We start from the raw sequence: 24,193 nt of genomic DNA on the forward strand, positions 1-24,193 counted from the left end.
CTCATTCTTCTCTTCCACAGACTAAACATCCCAGTTCCCTCTCCTCATAAATCATGCGTTCCAGACCCCTATTCATTTTTGTTGCCCTCTGCTGGACTCTTTCCAGTTTTTCCACATCTTTCTTGTGGTGTGGGGCCCAAAACTGGACACAGTACTTCAGGTGAGGCCTCACCAATGTCGAATAGAGGGGAATGATTACGTCCCTCGATTTGCTGACAATGCCCCTATTTATAGAGCCCAAAATGCCATTAGCCTTCTTGGCAACAAGAGCACACTGTTGATTCATATCCAGCTTCTCATCCACTGTAACCCCTAGGTCCTTTTCTGCAAAACAGCTGCCTAGCCATTCTGTCCCTAGTAGGTAGTGGTGCATGGGATTCTTCCGTCCCAAGTGCAGGACTCTGCACTTGTCCTTGTTGAACCTCATCAGATTTCTTTTGGCCCAATCCTCTAATTTGTCTAGGGCCCTTTGTATCCTATCCCTACCCTCCAACGTATCTATCTCTCCTCCCAGTTTAGTGTCATCTGCAAATTTGCTGAGGGTACAGTCCATGCCATCCTCCAGATCATTAATGAAGATACTGAACAAAACCAGCCCCAGGACTGACCCTTGGGGCACTTCGCTTCATACTGGCTGTCAACTAAACATGGAGACATTGATCACTATGCCGCTGAGCCCGACAATCTAACCAGATTTCTATCCACCTTATAGTCCACTCATCCAGCCCATACTTCTTTAACTTGCTGGCAAGAATACTGTGGGAGACCATGTCAAAATCTTTGCTAAAGTCAAGGAATAACACGTCCACTGCTTTCCCCTCATCCACAGAGCCAGTTATCTCATCATAGAAGGCAATTAGATTAGTCAGGCATGACTTGCCCTTGGTGAAGCCATACTGACTGTTCCTGATCACTTTCCTCTCCTCTAAGTGCTTCAGAATTGATTCCTTGAGGACCTGCTTCATGATTTTTCCAGGGACTGAGGTGAGGCTGACTGGCCTGTAGCTCCCCGGGTCCTCCTTCTCCCCTTTTTTAAAAGATGGGGATTACATTAGCCTTTTTCCAGTCATCCGGGATCTCCCCCGATCACCATGAGTTTTCAAAGATAATGGCCAATGGCTCTGCAATCACATCCGCCAACTTCTTTAGCACTCTCAGATACAGCGCATCCAACCCCATGGACTTGTGCTTGTCCAGCTTTTCTAAATAGTCCCAAATCACTTCTTTCTCCACAGAGGTCTGGTCACCTCCTCCCCATGCTGTGCTGCCCAGTGCAGTAGTCTGGGAGCTGACCTTGCTCATGAAGACAGAGGCAAAAAAAAAGCATTGAGTATATTAGCTTTTTCCACATCTTCTGTCGCTCCCTCAAGACTGTCACTAAATGTGCTGGGATACCACTAAGAGCAAACCCCCCTGCCAGAGAAGGCTTCCCTCCACTCCCATCTCGCTGAGTTAGACATTCCAGTCACCTACAGCACAGACAAAGAGGTGGGTCATGTCCCCCTGCAGTGCACAGAAACTAAGATTCACTTAGCTCAGGGGTTTCTCAGTTAACAGGGACTTTCCCAGCACCCAGTATTCAGTCTTTCTGGGAGCCTAAACCCCAAATGAATCTGTTCTACTCTGTATAAAGCTTATACAGGGTAAACTCATAAATTGTCCACCCTCTATAACACTGATAGAGAGATATGCCCTCCTAGGTATTAATTACTTACTCTGGGTTAATTAATAAGCAAAAGTGATTTTATTAAGTATAAAGAGTAGGATTTAAGTGGTTCCAAGTAATAACAGACAGAACAAAGTAAATTACCAAGCAAAATAAGCAAGTCAAAGCCTAATACAGTAGGAAATTGAATACAGGTAAATCTCACTCTCAGAGATGTCGCAATAAGCTTCTCTCACAGGACTAGACTCCTTCCTAGTCTGGGCCCAATCCTTTCCAATCCCAATCAGACCAACATTGTAGTTTATGGCCTGGGTCCAGCAATCACTCACACCCCCGTAGTTACTGTCTTTTGTTCCAGTTTCTTTCAGGCATCTCTTTGGGGTGGAGAGGCCATCTCCTGAGCCAACTGAAGACAAAATGGAGAGGCTTCTAGGGCCTTTAATATTCTCTCTCTTGTGGGTGGAAACCCCTTTGTTCTTCTGTGCAAAATCACAGCAACGAGGTGGAGTTTGTAGTCACCTGGGCAACTCACATGTCCATCAATGATTCCGCTCTTTGCAGGCCAATGCCATTGTTTACATGCTAGTTTGAATGTTCCAAGGAAAGCTCAGATGTGGATGTGGCATCTCCCCAAGTCCACTATCAGTTAAGTGTTTCTTGATTGGGCACTTACTCAGAATGGTCCTTTCTCAAGAAGCTGACCAAATGCTTCACTGATGCTCCTTAGAATCAAACACATTGAGATACAAGTACATAGCCAATATTCATAACTTCAAATACAAATATGATACACACAGAGAGTAATCATAACCAGCAAATTACAACCTTTCCATAGATACCTTACTTGACCTCCTTTGTACAAGATTTGCTGCAACTATAGGACCTTGGTTGCCACAATGATCTATTCGGTCACAGTTGATGTCAATAACATCACAGGGTTGGTGGCTGCTCCACCCGGCTCCTGGAAGCAGCACCATGGCCCCCTCCGGCGCTCCAGCCGGGCAGCAGGGTCAGGGACTAAGCCACATGGCTCCCGGAAGCAGTGGCACGGCTCCCCCTCTGGCTCCTATGCGTAGGGGTAGCCAAGGTCCTCCGCTCTGCACACTGCCCCCACAGCTCTCATTGGCCAGGAATCACAGCCAATGGGAGCTGCAGGGGCAGTGCCTGTGGACAGGGCAGCATGCAGAGCTGCCGGGCCATGCCTCAGGTAGGCGCCAGGAAAGGGACATACCACTGCTTCCAGGAGCTGCTTGAGGTAACCGCTGCCCGAAGCCTGCACCCCTGAGTCTCTCCCTGCACCCCAAACCACTGCCCCAGCCCTGATCCCCCTCCCACCCTCTGAACCCCTTGATCCCGGCCCAGAGCACCCTCCTGCATCCCAAACCCCTCATCCCCAGCCCTACCCCAGAGCCTGCACCCCCAGCTGGAGCCTGCACCCCTTCCCACACCTCAACCCCCTGCCCCAGCCCTAATCCCCTCCCCCCTCAAAACCCTTGGTCCCAGCCCAGAGCACCCTCCTACACCCCAAACTCCTCACCCCAGCGCACACCAGAGCCCACACCCCCAGCCAGACCCCTCACTCCCCCCCTCCAGCCTGGAGCCCCCTCCCGCACCGTGAACTCCTCATTTCTGGCCCCACCCCGGAGCCCACACCCCCAGCCAGAGCCCTCACCTCCTTCCATATCCCAACCCCAATTTTGTGAGCATTCATGGCCCATCATGAAATTTTTATTCCCAGATGTGGCCCTCAGGCCAAAAAGTTTTCCCTCCCCTGGCATAGGGAGTACACTTATCAAGTTTGCAGACAATACCAAAATGGGAGGGGCTGTAAGCGCTTTGAAGGACAGCATTAGAATTAAAAATGATTCTGGCAAACTGGAAAAACAGTCTGTAATAAATAGCTTGAAATGCAGTAAGGACAAATGCAAAGTACTACACGTAGGAAGGAATAATCAGTTTCACAAATACAAAATGGGAAATGCCTAAGGAGGAGTACTGCTGAAAAGGATCTGGGGGTTGGAGTGGATCATAAACTAAATAGGACTAAAAAATTTAATACTGTTGCAAAAAACACGAACATTACTCTGGCATGTATAAGCAGGAGTGCTGTAAGCAAGATGCAAGAAGTCATTTTTTCACTCTACTCAGCACTGATAAGGCCTCAACTAGAATACTGTATCCCATTCTGGGCACAAAACTTTGGGAAAGATGTGGGCATATTGGAGAATGTCCAGAGGAGAGCTAATCAAAAATTATTAAAAGTCCAGAAAACATGACCACCGAGGAAAGATGGAGAAAATTTGTTTCTCAATCAGATTTGTTTAGTCTGGAGAAGAGAAAACTGAGGGGAGACATAAGTCAGTAAGTACATAAAAGGTTGTTATAAAGAGGAGAGTGCTATATTGTTCTCTTTATCCACTGAGGAAAGGACAAGAAGTAATGGACTTGAATTGTAGCAAGGGAGTTTTAGGTTAGACATTAGTAAAAACTTTCAAACTGTCAGGGTAGTTAAGCACTGGAATAAATTACCTAGGATGGCTGTGGAATCTCCATCATTGAAGGTTTTTAAGAACAGGTTGGAAAAACACCAGTAGGAGGTGGTCTAGATAATATTTAGTACTTACTTAGGGCTGTGATATGGTTTTGTAGGGTCTTAGATGACTCTCGCCTTTATACAGGCTCTTCTGGCTCTGCCCCCTTTAGTGTATGTCTACACTACACCAAGGAGCAAGACTTTCAGCCAGTGATGCTTGTGCTAGCACATTAAAAATAGCTCTGTAGACATTGCAACTCAGGCCTGAGCTCAGGCTCCCAAGCCCACCCCGGCTTGCGAGACTGAGCTCCAGTCCAATCTGCAACATCTACATAATGACAGATTTCAGAGTAGCAGCCGTGTTAGTCTGTATTTGCAAAAAGAAAAGGAGTACTTGTGGCACCTTAGAGACTAACAAATTTATTTGAGCATAAGCTTTTGTGAGCTACAGCTCACTTCATCGGATGCATTAGGGCTGTAGCTCACGAAAGCTTATGCTCAAATAAATTTGTTAGTCTCTAAGGTGCCACAAGTACTCCTTTTCTTTTTGCAAACATCTACATAGTTATATATAGCCCCTCAGCACAAGTCTGGGGACCCAGGCTGGGAGGATCTCTCCCAAAGGCAATGTAGACATACCCATATTGTGCTCCTTCCTAGGCTTTGCTTTTTGCAAGCGTGATCCCCATGCTCCACCACTCTTGAGACAGGCCGTTCTGGAGGTAACACCTCTTTGTGTTATGATGGCACTTCAGTGAGTCCCAGTGATTTCAGACTCCTTATAAACACCGTCTCTTTTGGGGTGCTGCAGCCAGTAGGTATTTGCAGCAACACAACAGAGCCTTTTCAGAACAAGACCGCACTGCTTAAGCAACTGGAATACAGGATTTACAGATCCCTTGGTCACTCTGGGAAAGCAAACCTGAACTCTACATTCATATTGGCAAAGTAATCTGCCCGGTTTTTCCAAAGCCTTCTTGATTTCATCTCTCTCTGTCTCCTACTCTCAGTCTTTTTGCCCTGAATAGCAGCAAACTTAAAGCCCAGTCTGTTTGTACTCTAGCTCCTGCATCCCAAAGCGCAGTGCAGTTGTGTTCCCATGTTCTGCTTCCCTTGGACCCAGTCATTACATGTTAACCTCCAGTCTTTGAGATTTCCATTCTCTAGTGTGCTTCATTCACATGTGGACAGTTCTTGATACTGTATCCATGTAAATGGATGCAGGCCTATGTTACTTCAACAGCAATGACGTCCCCATCCCAGAAGACCCCAATCATGTTCCCCACCCTTCACACCCAGTGACTAACAAAGCAAACTGAGGGGGAAACTGACCTGTGCATATTTTTCATTAAAAAAAAAACCTTACTAAATAAATCCCCCATTCTCTAGAGGGAGTCAAGGTCCAAGAAAAGGGCTAGGATAATGAATCAAAAAAATCACAGAAACACATGGGTAGAAAGGACCTCAAGATGTCAGCTAGTCCATCCTCCAGCCCTGAGGCATGACCAAGTATACATAGACCATGGCTGACAGGTATTTTTCTATTCCTTGCTTAAAAACCTCCAGCGTTGGGATTCTACAACCTCTCTGGTAACCTACTCTAGTACTTATCTATCCTTATAGTTGGAAAGCTTTTCCTAATATCCAATCTAAACATCCCTTGCTGCAGATCAAGCCAATTATTTCTTTTCCTACCCAGGGTACATGGAGAACAATTGATCACCATCCATTCAGTGGCCACAGAGCATGGCCACCAACTCCTGCTGGTGGCCTCTCTGACAATTTTTCCTAAAATACTTAATTAACTTTAGGACAAACAAATAAATATACATATATACATGTCCAAATCATTGTAATTTATTTATGTAGGGTTTTTTTGCAGACTCAATAATAAAAATAATGTACAGTTGTCTCTATTCTTTACTGTACCTAAACAGACTAGAAACACAAATAAGGTGTTTTGCATGTTCTTGTCTTTTTTGTTGTTGTTTCTTTTGCTTTTTTGGTTGCCTTTAAACAAAAACAAAACAAAACACTTGCTAGCTAGTAAGTCTGCTGCTGTGAAAAGTGGCATTTGTATATTTGTTAATATCACTTTTCACAGCAGACTTACTACCTAGCTGGCAGGCTGTGAAAAGTGATATTAACAAAGATATAAATCACTTTTCACAGCAGAATTACTCAGCCCTGGCAAGCTGGGAGACAAAGTAAGCCCTTGATGGGGAACATAAGAAAGGCCATACTAGGACAGACCAAAGGTCCATCCAGCCCAGTATCCTGTCTTCTGACAGTGACTTATGCCAGGTACTTCAGAGGGAATGAATAGGTAATTATCAAATGATCTGTCCCATCATCTGCTCCCAGCTTCTGGCAAACAGAGGCCAGGGACACCATCACTGCTCATCCTGGTTAATAGCTATTGATGGACCTATCCTCCATGAATTTATCTCATTCTTTTTTGAATCCTGTTATAGTCTTGGCCTTCACAACATCCTCTGGCAAACAATTCCACAGGTTGACTGTACGTTGTGTCAAGAAATATTTCCTTTTGTTTGTTTTAAACCTGCTGGCTGTTAATTTCATTTGGTGACCCCTAGTTCTTGTGTTATGAGGAGTAAATAACATTTCCTTATTTACTGTCTCCAAACCCATCATGATTTTATAGACCTTTATCATATTCCCCCCTTAGTTGTCTCTTTTCCAAGCTGAAAAGTCCCAGTCTTCTTAATCTCGCCTCATACGAAAGCTATTCCATATTCCTAATGATTTTTGTTGCCCTTCTGTGTACCTTTTCCAATTCCAATATATCTTTTTTGAGATTAGATGAACAGATCTGCATGCAGTATTCAAGATGTGGGCATCCCATGGATTTATATGAGGCAATATGATATTTTCTATCTTATTATCTATCCCTTTCCTAATGATTCCCAACATACTGTTAGCTTTTTTGACTGCTACTACACATTGAGTGGATGTTTTCAGAGAACTATCCACAATGACTCCAAAATCTCTTTCTTGAGCGGTAACAGCTAATTTATACCCCATCATTTTGTATGTTTAGTTGGGATTATGATGTAAAATGTACATTACTTTGCATCTGCCATTTTGTCACCCAGTCTTGTGAGATCCCTTGGTAGCTCGTCACAATCAGCTTTGGACTTTACTATCTTCAATAATTTTGTATCATCTGTAAACCATCTAGTCCTGGTAACTTATTAATGTTGAAATAATCAATTTGTTCCAAAACTTCCTCTATTGACACCAACATGGGACATTTTCTCTGATTTGCCAGCTGCAAAGAATGGCTCGGGTGCAGGAAAGTCCATCAAATCCTCATCAGTGAAGACTGATGCAAAGAATTCATTTAGCTGCTCTGCAATGGCCTTGGCTTCCTTGAGTGTTCGTTTAGCATCTCAGTCGCCCAGTGGCCTCACTGATGGTTTGGCAGGGTTCCTGCTTCTGATGTGCTTTAAAAAAATGGTGTTAGTTTTTGTGACTTTTGCTAGTTGCTCTTCAAATTCTTTTTTTGGCCTGCCTAATTATACTTTTTATACTTGACTTCTCAGAGTTTATGCTCCTTTCTATTTTCCTCAGTAGGGTTTGACTTCCAATTTTTAAAGGATGCCTTTTTGCCTCTACCTGCCTTATTTACTCTGTTGTTTAGCCATGGTGGCATTTTTTTAGTCCTTTTACTGTTTCCCTGCCCGCCCCCCCCCCGCTGAATTTGGTGTACACATTTATTTTGAGCCTCTATTATAGTGTTTTTAAAAAGTTTCCATGCAGCTTACAGGCATTTCACTTTTGTGAGTGCTCCTTTTCATTTCCATGTACCTAGCTTTCTCACTTTGTGTAGTTCCCCTTTCTGAAGTTAAATGCTACTGTCGTGGGCTTCTTTGGTATTTTCCCCCTCACAAGCATGTTAAATTTAATTACATTATGATCTCTATTACCAAGTGATTCAGCTGTATTCACCTTTTGGACCAGATCCTGTGCGCCTCTTAGGACTAAACCAAGAATTGCCTCTCCCCTTGTGGGTTCCAGGACTAGCTGCTCCAATAAGCAGTCATTACTGGTGTCTAAAAACTTTCTCTCTGCATTCTGTCCTGAAGTGACATGTACCCAGTCAATATGGGGATAGTTGAAATTCCCAATTATTATTGTGTTCTATTTTTAATAGTCTCTCTAATCTCACTGAACATTTCATAAACACCATCACCATCCTGGCCAGGTGGTCAGTAGTATATTCCTACTGTTATACTCTTATTATTCAAGCATGGAATTTCTATCAGAGATTCTATGGCACAGTTTGATTCATTTAACATTTTTTACTATATTTGATTCTAGGTTTTCTTTCACATATAGTGCCACTCTCCCACCAGCACAACCTACTCTGTCATTTCTTGATATTACCATGTCCCATTGATTATCATTCCACCAAGTTTCTGTGATGCTTATTACACCAATATCCTTATTTAAAACCAGACAGTCAAGTTCACCCATCTTAGTATTTAGCCTTCTTGCGTTTCTATACAAAAACTTATAAAATTTGTGAATATTTAGTTGTCTGCCTTCATGTGATGTAATTGAACAGGACTCTTTCATTTGACCGTTTCTCTTCAGCTACTATCTCTCCTCTTTATTAGGATATAGAGAATCCCCATGAAGAGATCCTCTCCTAAGGGATTGCTCTTTCCGAACCATATGTTCCTCTACACCTAGTTGCCTTTCCCCCAGCACTTAGTTTAAAATCTCCTCTATGAACTTTTTAATTTCACATGCCAGAAGTCTGGTTTCATTTTGGCTTAGGTGGAGTCCATCCTTCCTGTACAGGCTCCTCCTTTCTGAAAAGATTTCCCAGTTTCTAATAAACCTAAAGCCCTCCTCACTACTATCATCAAATGACGAGTCTAAGGGATTGAAATTCACATGTGCAGCAAGATTACACCCACAGGGTTTCCAGCAATCTGCTGTCACAGTAATTGGTTGGCACAAAAGGACATGCCATGGCCATTGAACCTGAGCTACACCATGCATCCAAGTCTGAGCCCTATCACTGCCAACTGTCAGACAATGTGTGTTGTGTATTATGCTTACATTCTGTAGGAGTTTCTCTTGGAAGTTTTGCCCTGATACCAACATTTCTGTATTAAGAACAATATTTTAAAGTGCTCTCAAATCTACACAGAGATATTGGACTCGTCACTAATTAAGAGTTTTGCCAGCATAGATCGGCTGGTTAGTGGTGTGAAAAAAATCACATCCCCACCTGACACGGCTTGCCGGCAAAAGTGCAAAAAAGTCTATTAAAAAGAAATCAAAGAAATTAAATACCCATAAACAACATTAAAGCACAGTTAAGGTTGCCCAGTGCTGCCGCATGCCTTTCCAAGCATGTGGTTGGTGGCAAAAGTTAAAACCTCTGAAAATCAGGAAATGAAGGACTAAACTACACACCACCCCTGCAATGCAACCTTAACTCTGCTCCTACCCCCAACCCTGGACCCAGCAAATATCACTGGGAATAGGTCAGTAAGGGTGGTGCAAAGATTAACAAATTACGCAAGGAAGTGGCAAATTTTCCATCTTATGAAGTCTTCAAATCAGGACAGGATGCCTTTCTGGGAGATGTTTTCATCAAACACAAGGTATTCGGCTCACTACAACAGTAACTGGATGAAACTCCATGGCCTGTATTACACAGCAGGTCAGACTAGATGACCTAACAGTTTCTCCTGGCCTTAAAATCTATTGATCAATAATCAGTGGAAGAAAGGACTAAAAACATGCCATTGTTAATGTGTTCTACAAATCTGAATACAAACATTTATCCGCATGCACTCCAGTTGTGTGCACTGTGTCAGTAGTGGCTTTACATGAACAGCAGAGGGATTTGTTAGAGCAGCTTGGCAGAGCTGTGACTGTGATATGAAGAGAGGTGCATGTGAAACTTGAAGGAAACTCATTTCAGTGCTGAGTGTTGTAGATAGTGTCAATAAAGGTGCACAAGGGTGTGTTCTTGCCACGAGGGTTATCAGCTGTCTGGTGTCATACATGCTAGTGGTCTCCAAGGCTCAGTAAGTGGTAAGTGAAGGCAGGGACTCAGAAGGAATCCTCACTGCAAAGGTAAAGGGGTGGTGACATTATGAAAGTCAGAGATGGACTGTGTGCAGTAGGCTCAGTGTTTGAGTGCAGGCCAAGGATAGGTAGCTTCTGTTCCCAAAGTGTTCTGTAGTTGGGAGGGTAGAGTGCTAGTCTGTGTGTCATTGGCCTGTCAGTGTGTTGCTGAAACAGGACAGAGTTGAGATTGCATTGTGGGGTGTTGTGAATCTTAATTCTTCATTTCCCCTTCTAATAACTGAGGAGAATGGAATCCTTACCCAGCGAGGTCACATTCTCATAGTTCTCCTGCATGACGTCTCTGTAGATGGCTTTCTGAGGAGGGTCCAGCAGAGCCCACTCTTCTTTGGTGAAATACACAGCCACCTCCTTGAAGGTCACCAGCCCCTGAAAGAACAAGAGCCCCCCACTCAGTACCTGCTGCCCAATGACAACCCCACCGTTCACAGGGGAGGAGGGCCAATCACATGGAAGCTCTTGGAGGCAGGCAGGCAGCAGAGTCCCACCCCCACCCCATCAGAACAACCAGGAAGCATCAAGGTGAGGGGAAAAAGAGAGCCCCTCTCCCATTCTAGCAGCTAGAGATGGCAGGGGTCTTCACATTCATCACTCACCTACTAGCCAGAGGCTGCTTCAGGAGATGGAGCCCCCAGCAGGCCAGAGACAACTCCCTGGTGGCAATCCCAACACCTTCCCCATTGCCAGCAGCCAGATGGGAGGGGATGGGGTGTCTTTCCCAGGCCTCACTGTTGGGTGCCTCTTCATATCTTATAGCATCCTCTAGCGAGTAGGTTCAGGCTCCAGAACTTGGAGTTTCCCCAGCCCAGTCCTGTTCCACAAGTTAGGGAATTTCCACAAGCCGCCTGGGTCTGTTGCTAGGATCCAGGCCCTACAGTAAACAAATCCCAGCAGGGTTGTCACACCCTGTCCCCCTCCCCTTCTGCACACTCTATATTTCCTGCCCCCTCCTCCCTCCAGACCACCACCCCCTCAAGAAGTGCCCAACTCCTATGTATTTACTGTCTTTCTCCCGTCAACAGGAACTCATCAGCAACTCCCTGATAATCCCTACCTGAACTGGCTCCACAGCAGCCATTTCCCTTCCACGTCCTCCAGAAGGATGGGATGTTATGCTGTAGCCTGTCAGGGCAATTGAGGACAAGTCAGAACAGTAATGTCACATCACAATTCCCCCCGGCTGTTTCCCCAGAGACTGATGTTCTAGACTCTCTCAAGCAAATAACACAATTAGTAATAACACAATTCAAAATGGGACTGGGGGGGGGGGGCTTTAACTACCCAGACACCTGTTAGAAAAAGAATTCAACCAGACACAAAGTGTCCAATAAGTTCTTGGAATGTGTTGAGGACACCTGTTTGCTTCAGAAGATGGAAGTAATAACTAGGGGGACGAACAGGAGTTAGTTAGGAAACTGCAGGTGGAAAGCAATATGGGCAAAAGTGTTCATGAAATGATGGTTTCATGATTCTAAGAGAAGGAAGGCGTTAGTGCAGGAAAATAAGGACAATGGATTAAAATTCAAAATGAGCTGGACAAACTGGAGAAATGGTCTGAAGTAAACAGGATGAAATTCAATAAGGACAAATACAAAGTACTCCACTTAGGAAGGAACAATCTGTTGCACACATACAAAATGGGAAATGGCTGCCTAGGACGTGAATACTGCGGAAAGGGATCTGGGGGTGTCATAAATATAAAGGGAAGGGTAAACACCTTTAAAATCCCTCCTGGCCAGAGGAAAAATCCTTTCACCTGTAAAGGGTTAAGAAGCTAGGATAACCTCGCTGGCACCTGACCAAAATGACCAATGAGGAGACAAGATACTTTCAAAGCTGGAGAGGGGAGAAACAAAGGGTCTGTCTGTGTGATGCTTTTGCCAGGGACAGATCAGGAATGGAGTCTTAGAATTTAGTAAGTAATCTAGCTAGATATGAGTTAGATTATGATTTCTTTAAATGGCTGAGAAATTAGACTGTGCTGAATAGAATGAATATTCTTGTCTTTGTGTCTTTCTTGTAACTTAAGATTTTGCCTGGAGGGATTCTCTATGTTTTGAATCTAATTACCCTGTAAGGTATTTACCATCCTGATTTTACAGAGGTGATTCTTTTTACCTTTTCTTAGATTAAAATTCTTCTTGTAAGAAAGTGAATGCTTTTTTCATTGTTCTTAAGATCCAAGGGTTTGGATCTGTGGTCACCTATGCAAATCGGTGAGGATTTTTATCAAGCCTTCCCCAGGCAGGGGGGGTGCAAGGTTTTGGTGATGATTTTGGGGGGAAAGACATTTCCAAACAACTCTTTCTCAAAAAATAAACCCGGACATTTGGTGGCGGCAGTGGAAGTCCAAGGGCAAAGGGTAAAATAGTTTGTATCTTGGGGAAGTTTTAACCTAAGCTGGTAAAAGTAAGCTTAGGAGGTTTTCATGCAGGTCCCCACATCTATACCCTAGAGTTCAGAGTGGGGAAGGAACCTTGACAGGGGGTCAGAGTGTTGAGTGTTTATATTGTTACAGCAGATTTTTCTTAAATAGGTCCAGTATGGCTTTTCCAAATTACTGCAATTAATATAGATCCATTATTTCTTTTCCAAGATTTTCCAAGTCTTGTCCGCAACTCAGCTGCAATTATTTGAAGATCATACTGCAATTCAGGTAGGGTCTTAATTAAGATTAACCAAGAGGAGGAAGAAACAGAAACCACAACAGGGAAAGAACAGGTTAAAAAAAAAATTTAGATAAATTAGATGTATTAAAGTCAGCGAGACCTGATGAAATTCATCTTAGGGTACTTAAGGTATTAGCTGAAGCAATCTCGGAACCATTCACAATTATCTTTGAGAACTCCTGAAAGACAGTGAGATCCCAGAAGACTGGAGAAGGGCAAACATAGTACCTATCTTTAAAAAGGGGAACAAAGAAGACTAGGGAATAAAGATCAGTCAAGCCTCATGTAGGTATCCGGAATGAACAAATTATTAAACAATTAATTTCTAAGCATGTAGACTCAGAGGATAGTAAGATTATAAATTATAGCCAGCATGGATTTTCAAAAACAAATCGTGCCAAGTCAATCTAATTTCCTGCTTTTACAGGGGTACTGGTCTTCTGGATCTTGGAGACAATGTAGACAGGACATATCTTGATTTTAGTCAGGCTTTTGAGACAGGCCTCCATGATATTCTCATAGTGAACTAGGGAAATGTACTATACATTTAATATGTATACATATGTATAATACATGTAATACATGAAAGTACTATAAAATGGATGCAAATTTTGTTGAAAGGTTGTACTCAAACAGTAATCATTAGTTGTTCACTGTCCAACTGGGAGACTGTATATAAGGCGGTCTACAGGGGCCAGTCCTGGATCTGATACTGTTCAATATTTTCAGTTATTACTGACTGAAAAACAGACTGGAGATCATGCTTTCTAAATATGCAGATAATACAAGCTGTGGGGGGTTGCAAGCATGTTGGAGGACAGGATTAAAATTCAATATAACATTTACAAACTGGAGAAGTGGGCTGAATGAAAAGATAAAAGTTAATACAGACAAGTGCAAAAGTATTAGACTTAGGGAAGGAAAACTCAATGCACAACTACAAAGTGGGGAATAACTGGCTAGGGAGTAGTACTACTGAAAATGATCTGGAGTTATAGTGAATCACAAATTGGAGCTGAGTCAACTATGTGATTCAATTGTGAAAAAACCTAAGTAAGCACTGGAATAGATTAGCAACAGAGGTGGTGGAATCCCCATCATTGGTGGTTTTTAAGAACAGGATGGACAACACCTCAGTGCTGGGGGCTGGACTAGATGACCTCTCAAGGTCCATTCCAGCCATACATTTCTACAATTCTATGCTGGGGAAATGTTTGGTCTCTTTATTATAGCACTGACCCAGCCCCTCCCACAAGGACTAAACCACCGAGTCATTTTGAAACCCACCCAGTAACAAAGTCTGGGAACCAAATGGGAGAGAAGAGCAGAACAAAAGGAGTGACTTTGGGGAATTTCCCCTGACATCGTATCCAGGGCAGCATATCTCACTGCAAGGGGAACAGGGAGAGTAAGGAACTGGCTTTTCCTCTTCCTGCATCTCACCTTGTTCACAGGAAAGTGAATCTGCCCAGGAATGTTGCAATAAGTGTGTTTGGGCAGGCTAGAGATCTGGGATTCTCTCCCCCCCAATTATTTCTCTCACTGCCCCTTTAGGTCTCACTCTCCTTTTTCTCCTTGCGTCCCCCTTCCTCTAGCCTTCCCTTCTGATAGTCAGACATTCCTGGGTGTTCGCTCTCCTCTGGCTGGATCAGTTCCTGCAGTTACTATGGGGAGGAGAGATGTGGGGTGAAGAGGGGCTGTTTGTGCAGAGTCACTTTCATGCCCATCCCAAGCACGTTCCCTGAGGTCTCTATCAATCACCTGGAGTCTCTGGTTCAGATGTTGGTGTGGGCAGAGCATAGTATTGACCTATGGGTAGGGCCCTACCAAATTGACAGACATGTTAAACGCATCACAGACGGTGATAGCTGGTCTCATGAAATCTGGTCTTTTGTGTGCTTTTACCCTATACCATACAGATTTCATGGGGGAAACCAGTGTTTCTCAAATTGGGGGTCCTAACCGAAAAGGGAGTTGCAGTGAGGGTTGCAAAGGTTATTTTAGAGGGGTTGCGATATTGTCACCCTTACTTCTGGCTGGAAAGTAACAGATGTTGGCCAGGCACCCAGCTCTGAAGGCAGTGTCCCGCCAGCAGCAGCGCAGAAGTACGGGTGGCAATACCATACTGTGCCATGCCATCCTTACTTCTGCGCTGCTGCTGGCAGTGGCTCTGCCTACGCATCTGGGCTTTCGGCCAGTAGCTGCTGCTCTCCAGCTGCCAAGCTCTGAAGGCTGCACCGCCACCAGCAGCAGAACAGAAATAAGGGTAGCAGAACCACAACCTCCACCCTACAATAATCTTGTGACCCCCACCCCACACACAACTTTTTTCAGTCAGGATCCCTACAATTACAACACTGTGAAATTTCAGATTTCAATAGCTGAAATCATTAAATTTCTAGGTTTCAGAGTAGCAGCCGTGTTAGTCTGTATTCGCAAAAAGAAAAGGAGTACTTGTGGCACCTTAGAGACTAACAAATTTATTTAACTAATAAATTTGTTAGTCTCTAAGGTGCCACAAGTACTCCTTTTCTTTTTTCATTAAATTTATGATTTTTAAAATCCTTGGACTGTGAATTTGGTAGAGCCCTACCTATGAGGTAATTGCAGCTGGAGAAAGTCCTCACCTTGGCTGGGCACAGAGGAAGCTTTACTCACAGTCACTCCCCAGCCCAGATCCCACCAGCGAACAGGAGCTGCTCAGCCTTGGCTCCCAGATCACAATGGAGGCAGCAGTGTCTGACCCAGGAAGCTCAACCCTAATATCCTGAGCAGAGAAAGAGACAGAGAGAAACTGAGCATCTTTCCCCCCTTTAGCAACAACTGAAACCCACTCCCCACAGGGACAGATCTTATTTGCCCCCATATTAATTTGGAGTCACTCCTTGTCTTTCCCTATAGTGACTCTGGATTAACACTGGTCTCAGTGAGACCAGAAACATGGCTCAGTAGGGATGAGGCCAGAATCCTTTTAAACAGATCATTGCAGAAGGGGATTATAACCTCCTTCCACCCTCCCTCACTCCTCATATTCTGAGGATTTACAGCAACAGTTTTCCCTCCAAAACCTGCTGTTGCTGCACTTTTGAAAGGCGGGAGGGAAGCAAAATCTGTGGTGGTTTCATATCAACATTTGATAACTTTCTATCCATTTATCAGGCACCCTTGCAAGCCATTCACACAGGTGTAGGTAGCCTAGGATGATGCTTCTTTAACAGGAGAATGGACAGCATGAAGGAGCCAAAATTTTTAAGACATTTCCAGGACCTGTGACTGGAAAATAATGGCTATCATAGACCCACTCCAAGCAGCGATACAGGAAGCAACCCCTCATGGAGACCATTCATCATGGGTTTTTTTGAGGAGATACTACTGGTGACCGTGGTGAGGGGTTAACACTGTAGCATGGAGATTCTCAGCTACTCTGGGCACTGCCTGGGGCAGCAAGGAGCCCATCACAGAGTGAACCCCTCATCCTGTGCCCTCTGTGGAAAAGGGATCAGCCAACTGTCCTGTGAGAAGCTGGGAGACATTGTTCTCTGAAACAGGGGGAGGCCTCTGGCTTTGATGTGTATTAAATATGGGGCAAGTCACTTTCATCAGCCAACATTTTAATGGAGATAAAGGGGGAAAAAAATCAGTCTCAAACAAGAGGGGAAAGTTGATCATTTAGACCCATGAAACCGGCAAGAGAGAGAATGGCTCAAGGCAACAAATTCCCTCTACAAATGGATAAGTTGCTGCAACTCAACATGGGAATTTCACAGCACTTTTTAAGGGACATTTGATAAATACACAGGGAAAAAGGGAAAATCTGATGCAGTTGCAATTGCCGTTCAGTCATTACAGAGAGCAGGGTGGAAATGTGGAGAATTTCAGATGAGTTTTCACAAGCGAGAGGGAGGAAGTGGGACAATGTGAGGGTTGGGAGGCTTTCTATCAGTAGGGTCCCTAGCCGGTAAAAAAAAGGGGAAACCTGAGTGACTGTCACAGCATTATTAGATGGAGAGAAAAGGGGTGAAACACCCGCCAGGATTTTCTCTCCATTGTCCAGGACGTGAGCCCAAGCGGAAACTGGAGGGGATTGCTAGTTATTGTGGGATCGCTAGCAGGACAGAGGAACTAGCCTTAGAGAACATTTTGCATCGGGGGCCACTCACTACAGAGGAGGCGGTGGGCAACATGTTAGACCCTCGCAGGCTCCTTGCCTAGAGGCAAGCTCAACGTCCCCCACACCTCAGGCATATATTACCTCCCCTACCCGCCATCAGGCGGGGAAACGAGCGGCCGCCAATCAGGGAGCGGGGTCGGCGCACTGATGAGCATGCTACCCCTCCGCCAGTAGAAGGCCGAGCACGACCCCGAGAGAGAATTACGTTTCCCAGCGTGCCCCGGGAGAGAAGGCAGGCCAGATGGGCCACTTCTGCTTCCTGCGCTAGGGACAACGTCACTTCTGGCCAGATGAGCATCAGGCACTACACCTCCCACCTGCCCCGGGGGCGCTTCCGTCCTCTCGGGGCCAGCCTTAGGTCCCCCTTGATCCCCCTTGATCCCCCCAACTTGATCCCCCCCCGCTCCATCAAATTGTGATTCACCTTCCCCACCCACCCGTCTCGTAGAAATCCTCACCCCAACCGTCTCTGTACCTGCGTCTGCCTGTGAGCCGGAGTCTGTGCCGCGGCCGCGGGAACGCCTCGCTGCTCTGAACCCGGAGGCCGGTTCGGCTTCGCTGATTCAGCCTGCACTGTGCCTTGCGTCAACACTTGGCTGGGACTGAGCATGGGCGCACCCACGGCGCATGCTCAGTGACATGTGCTGAAGCTGCTGCCCGTACTCAGCCCTGATTTGGCATTAAAAGCTGCTCTTCAGGGGGTGGTGTGGGCAGAGTCTGGGCAGGGGGCGGAAGCTGACTGTGCAGGAGTGTAAAGCAGCAGGCACTACATCTCCCATCATGCATTGCTTCACTTTTCCCTCTCCACCCACCCTGCTTCTCCTTGCTGGGGCAGCCTCAACCCTGTTACTGAGTTTGTGGCCCCAGAATTTCACATGTCCCCAAGTACCCCTCATAGAGGTTGCTGGCGTGGTGCCCCCAGGGGTTGGGGTCAGGGGTAGATGGTAGGATTGCAGGGTGGGGTACCCTGGGGGGCTCCTTGCAGATTTGGGGAGCTATAAAGAAGGGGAAGGTGGCCGTGCTCATGTTCCCAGACTACCAGAGAGACAGGGTGGGTAAGATAATATCTGGTTTCAGAGTAGCAGCCGTGTTAGTCTGTATTCGCAAAAAGAAAAGGAGTACTTGTGGCACCTTAGAGACTAACAAATTTATTTGAGCATAAGCTTTTGTGAGCTACAGCTCACTTCATACCAGTTTCTGTTGTTGAGAGAGACAAGTTTTCCAGCTTACACAGAGCTCCTCTTGAGGTCTGGGAAAGGTACTTAGAGCATCACAGCTAAATACAGTGTGGAATCCTCTGCCCAGAAGTCCAGACATTCCAGTACTGCTGGGAATTGCATGGGCCCAACCCCAGTGCCTAACCCAGAGGTGGCTGTATCTTAGCACCAGGCCACCAGGAGTCACTGCCCCAAAAGAGGTACACACAGGCTACTACCCAACCTGACCACCAGGGGTCACTTCAGTGATGGGGGGGATACATGCAGGGCATGCCCATGTCTGGCCACCAGGGGTCACTACTCCAATAGGGAGATACACACGCATTGCCCCACCTGGCCACCAAAAGACCCTGCTCCCATTTATAAGGTACATTAATGGCACTGCCTTGCCTGGCCATCAGAGGGCACTGCCACAATGGTGGTGATTGACAGGGGGGTTCACACAGGCCAATGTCCTGACTGGTCACCAGAGGTCACACAGCATACACTATCTTAGCTGGGCACCAGGGATCACTGCCACAATGGTGGTGGGAATATAAATAGGGCACTGCCACACCTGGCCACGGGGAGGGCGGGAGGGGATGGGTCACTGCTCTAATTGGTGGCACTAGACATGGGGCAGTGCCCCAGCTGGCCAGCAGGGGTCACTGCTTCAGTGTGTGTGGGAGGGAATAACCAGAGGGCACTGCCTCACTTAGCCACCAGGGGTCACTGCACAAATAGAGAGAGACACACACACACACACAAGGCCCACCTACCTAGCAGGGGTCACTGCCCCAGTTGTTAATTTGCAAACTGGATACAATTAATTTAGGCTTGAATAGAGACTGGGAGTGGATGGGTCATTACACAAAGTAAAACTATTTCCCCAGGTTATTTCTCCCCCCCCACCCAACCCCCCACTGTTCCTGAGACATTCTTGTTAACTGCTGGAAATGGCCCACCTTGATTATCACCACAAAAGGTTTTCCTCCCCCTGCCCTTCCTGCTGGTAATAGCTCATCTTAAGTGATCGCTCTCCTTACAGTGTGTATGATAAAACCCATTGTTTCATGTTCTCTGTGTGTGTATATAAATCTCCTCACTGTATTTTCCACTGAATGCATCCGATGAAGTGAGCTGTAGCTCACAAAAGCTTATGCTCAAATAAATTTGTTAGTCTCTAAGGTGACACAAGTACTCCTTTTCTTTTTGTGAATACAGACTAACACAGCTGCTACTCTGAAACCTGCCCCAGTTGTGGGCTATACACAGGCTACTACCCTGTGAGGATACCAGGGATCACTGCCTCCCTCCCCATGTGTGTGCGGGGGAGGCTGGGTGATACACACAGGGCACTGTCCCACCCGGCCACCAGGGGGCACTGCATCAATGGGGAGGGCTACACACAGGGTATCAGATCAGGGTCTGGTCCCAGCCAGGCTGGTGTCTGTGGTCAGACCAGGGTCAGAGGAAAGGGTAGGTAGGAGGGAGCAGAGCACCCGCCCCGCTGACAGGAGAGATGGGAATCCCATCCTCCGCCTGGCTTGTGGGGAGGGGCTGCCATGGCACTGCCTTGCAGCTCCTCCTCAACTGCCCAGCTTGGGATGGAAAAGCCCAGTGCTGCCCTGTGGCTCCCTCCTATGACCAGCTTTGTTGGCCCCGGACCGGGGCAGCACCAGAGAGGGCATTGGCCTTTTCAGTTCCTGCTGCTCAGGAGTTTCCCAATCTGAGGACTCGGAGGGATGATTTATTGCTCTCATCTCCCCTGGCCGTTAATATCCACCCTCAGATGCTCCACGGTGTAGGCTTTCTACACTGCATTTATTTTCCAGATACCTTAATGGGACCCATCACCCTGGTACCTGGAAGCAGCCATCTCCTCCCTCAGCTTTTCAGGCCTAAAACTCTCTAGGCCCCTCTCACAATGTACAATCCTTTTGCACATTCATCCCACTAACTCACCGGGCCAGCACCCAGAGCATGTCTGGGGAGAGGTGCAGATGACACCTGTTCATCCATGCAATTCAGTTGGGATAGAGGGGATCCAGCCACCCTTCCTAGCCCACCTGTAAGCTGCTTGTAGGAGGAGGAGCCCCTCTGCATATCGCTGACCCTGAGCTTCCCAGTCCTTTCAGATTCCGGCCTTCGTTCACCAGCTGAAGGGCTGTTAGCGAGAGAAGTGGTGCAGATCAAGCATCGCCTCTGCCAGGAGAAGCAGACACAAGAAACCCAAGTACAGGCGAGGACGTGAAGAGCCTGGGTGGGGGTGGGGATGGGGATGGGGATGGGGGTGTGCGCGCGCGCGTGCTGTGCAGGGGAGAACAGGACTCATTTGTCTGTATAGCACCAGGGCAGGGTGGGTTTGGCTGTACAGTACCAGGGTGAGTTTGAGGCATGTGGCACCTGCAGTGAGTCCATCCCACCTGGAGCTGTCCCTGTCTCCACCGGTTCCTTGATAGTGGTGGGGTGCTCTAGCTAAAATTAGCATGCTACCCTTTTTATAGTCACTTACAATAGCTCCCCTCATTAATTAACATTGTCTGGCTTTTACCATATCTATATTTCTGAAACCTTAATTGATATGGCTTCGACACCCTCATTGGCTATTTAATATTAAACATCTGTGTAAGTGCCATTACAGTAATTATCACCATAGACAGCCTCCTTCCCAACCATTCATATTTCATCTAAAACATTCATTAAAACCAGTTAGACACAAACCTGTCTACAATATGGCCTGGGGTCCTGTCCTACCTTATCACAAACTTACCTCTAAGCTTCAGAGTAGCAGCCGTGTTAGTCTGTATTCGCAAAAAGAAAAGGAGTACTTGTGTCACCTTAGAGACTAACAAATTTATTAGAGCATAAGCTTTCGTGAGCTACAGCTCACTTCATTGGATGCATTTACATGCATCACGAAAGCTTATGCTCTAATAAATTTGTTAGTCTCTAAGGTGCCACAAGTACTCCTTTTCTTTTTACCTCTAAGCTGTCTCAGTACACTTCACCCACTATTTACCAGGCTTCACCAATATCAAGCCTAAATTCAGGCCCAAAAGCCTGTTCTCCACCTACTCTTCAGCACATTTCTGTTTAACCCAAACATCACTTTAGAGGCTACAAACATTGAGAAACTGATTGGGAGTTGAAATACCAGAAATCTTGTTTTCCTCTTCCAGTTTATGGATAAAAATAAGACTGACATGTACTAGGTCCAAAACCATGACAGCCGTAGTGACCAGAAACAATCAGTTCAATTCACTAATTACAGATTATACCTTGCTTTTAAGAAATCAGTTAGTTTGAAATACAGATATGCTTTGTTAAATTTTTTTATGTATCAAGCACATTTAAGGCAATTTGACTTAACTAATAAAAAAAAACAACTTTCAAATGCTGATTTTTTTTATTTGTATCTTAATTCCAACCTGCAGCACTGAGAGCTCCTTCTACAAGGCAAACTGATAAACTTGTGTAGGTTGCAATTTAACCAGACCAAACCCTGGCGCCCTTCTAGCCTCTGGGAAAAGGGGTTGTTGCCTCTCAGGGGCTGAGGAGGTTCAGATAGGGACAGGATCCCATCTGAGATGAAGCCACCTCTGGGGTGGGGTATGGCTGGGGATGTTTATAAAGGGACCCCTCGCCCAATGGCGGCAGGAAGCAGAAGACTAAAACTCCCAGCATGCAGTGGGATGCTACCAAGGAAGGTTCATATGGGTCTGAGCACAGCTGGTGAGTCGGGGGGCAGCACTGAGGCTGAGAGGGGGTGGGCAATGATCCTTGCCCTGGGAAGATGGCAGTGCAATTTGAGTCCTAGTTGTGCCTGTAGGAGGGTGAGGGGCATCCCTTCTGTCAGAGCCCCAGGGTGCAGCTGCGGGGCAGCCCCCATCTAGGGCAAAGGGAATGAGACCCCCAACCCCCCATCCTATTGTGCAGGGAGAGATCCCCAGGCAGCTCCCCTCTAGTGTCCTGGCCCCACGGTGGTGGAAATATCCCCCGCAGTGTCAGCTAGAAACAGGATTATCTTTCACGTCCTGTCCGAAACGCTTGTGTGGTGCTTCTGTTTGGTTGTTAAACAGCCCACATACTCCACCCCTGAGGCGGCTGCATCTTAGGGCTGGGCGAGGGGTCCCTTTATAAACGTCCTCAACCATACCCCACCCCAGAGGTGGCTTCATCTCAGAACCAGGCGAGGGGTCCTTCAATAGATAGCCCACTGCACCTCACCTCACCCCACCCCACCCCAGAGTCAGCTGCGTCTAAGGGCCAGGTGCAGGGTCCCTGTATAAACAGCCCCCCCACCCCTCTCCAGAGGTGGCTGCTTCTCAGAACCAGGCAAAGGATACCTGTATAAAAAGCCCTCACCCCCAAGGCGGCTGCATCTCAGGGCTGGGCAAGGGGTCCCTGTATCAACAGCATGGCCCCACAGTATGCCAACATTTTTATGGCTGACTTAGAACAACGCTTCCTCAGCTCTCGTCCCCTAATGCCCCTACTCTACTTGCGCTACATTGATGACATCTTCATCATCTGGACCCACGGAAAAGAAGCTCTTGAGGAATTCCACCGTGATTTCAACAATTTCCATCCCACCATCAACCTCAGCCTGGACCAGTCCACACAAGAGATCCACTTCCTGGACACTACGGTGCTAATAAGCGATGGTCACATAAACACCACCCTATATCGGAAACCTACTGACCGCTATTCCTACCTACATGCCTCTAGCTTTCATCCAGATCATACCACTCGATCCATTGTCTACAGCCAAGCTCTACGATATAACCGCATTTGTTCCAACCCCTCAGACAGAGACAAACACCTACAAGATCTCTATCATGCATTCTTACAACTACAATACCCACCTGCTGAAGTGAAGAAACAGATTGACAGAGCCAGAAGAGTACCCAGAAGTCACCTACTACAGGACAGGCCCAACAAAGAAAATAACAGAACGCCACTAGCCATCACCTTCAGCCCCCAACTAAAACCTCTCCAACGCATCATCAAGGATCTACAACCTATCCTGAAGGACGACCCATCACTCTCACAGATCTTGGGAGACAGGCCAGTCCTTGCTTACAGACAGCCCCCCAATCTGAAGCAAATACTCACCAGGAACCACACACCACACAACAGAACCACTAACCCAGGAACCTATCCTTGCAACAAAGCCCGTTGCCAACTCTGTCCACATATCTATTCAGGGGATACCATCATAGGGCCTAATCACATCAGCCACACTATCAGAGGCTCGTTCACCTGCGCATCTACCAATGTGATATATGCCATCATGTGCCAGCAATGCCCCTCTGCCATGTACATTGGCCAAACTGGACAGTCTCTACGTAAAAGAATAAATGGACACAAATCAGACGTCAAGAATTATAACATTCAAAAACCAGTCGGAGAACACTTCAATCTCTCTGGTCACTCGATTACAGACCTAGGAGTGGCTATCCTTCAACAAAAAAGCTTCAAAAATAGACTCCAACGAGAGACTGCTGAATTGGAATTAATTTGCAAACTGGATACAATTAACTTAGGCTTGAATAGAGACTGGGAATGGATGAGTCATTACACAAAGTAAAACTATTTCCCCATGACAGGTTTCAGAGTAGCAGCCGTGTTAGCCTGTATTCGCAAAAAGAAAAGGAGTACTTGTGGCACCTTAGAGACTAACAAATGTATTAGTGCATAAGCTTTCGTGAGCTACAGCTAGCTCACGAAAGCTTATGCTCTAATAAATTTGTTAGTCTCTAAGGTGCCACAAGTACTCCTTTTCTATTTCCCCATGGTATTTCTCCCCCCCACCCCACC

At 46.2% G+C, this 24,193-nt stretch overlaps 1 protein-coding gene across 12 annotated transcripts; it reads right to left on the reverse strand.

The window, feature by feature from the left end:
• Positions 1-1,732: 1,732 nt before the first annotated feature.
• LOC119854008 (zinc finger protein 558-like) lies at positions 1,733-17,858 on the reverse strand. Of its 12 annotated transcripts, XR_005292307.2 has the most exons (6): positions 17,256-17,443; positions 15,631-15,770; positions 11,389-11,456; positions 10,931-11,205; positions 10,577-10,703; positions 8,534-10,314 (listed from the first exon to the last, which is right to left on the reverse strand). XR_005292307.2 is itself a non-coding variant. In XM_038397817.2 (4 exons), exons 1-4 carry the CDS (start codon positions 17,269-17,271, stop codon positions 2,336-2,338), a joined length of 264 nt encoding a protein of 87 aa, XP_038253745.1. In that variant the 5' UTR covers positions 17,272-17,434; the 3' UTR covers positions 1,733-2,335. The 12 variants fall into 12 exon arrangements, 3 of the variants coding, with proteins under 3 accessions (XP_038253745.1, XP_038253744.1, XP_038253747.1); XR_006279602.1 differs by having other exon boundaries at positions 8,534-10,703; XR_006279603.1 differs by having other exon boundaries at positions 8,534-10,703; positions 15,597-15,770.
• Between the last annotated feature and the right edge of the window lie 6,335 nt (positions 17,859-24,193).

Source organism: Dermochelys coriacea, chromosome 3 (assembly GCF_009764565.3).
Source record: "Dermochelys coriacea isolate rDerCor1 chromosome 3, rDerCor1.pri.v4, whole genome shotgun sequence".
NCBI lineage: Eukaryota > Metazoa > Chordata > Testudines > Dermochelyidae > Dermochelys > Dermochelys coriacea.

Excerpts from the sequence above, each read along its gene's own strand:
- LOC119854008 (XM_038397816.2), bottom strand. Across the intron at positions 10,704-11,388 it reads CTGCTGTGGAGCCAGTTCAG|GGGCTGGTGACCTTCAAGGA; the intron begins GTAGGGATTATC and ends TTGTTCTTTCAG. Across the intron at positions 7,667-10,576 it reads TGAGAATGTGACCTCGCTGG|CACATCAGAAGCAGGAACCC; the intron begins GTAAGGATTCCA and ends ATTTTTTTAAAG.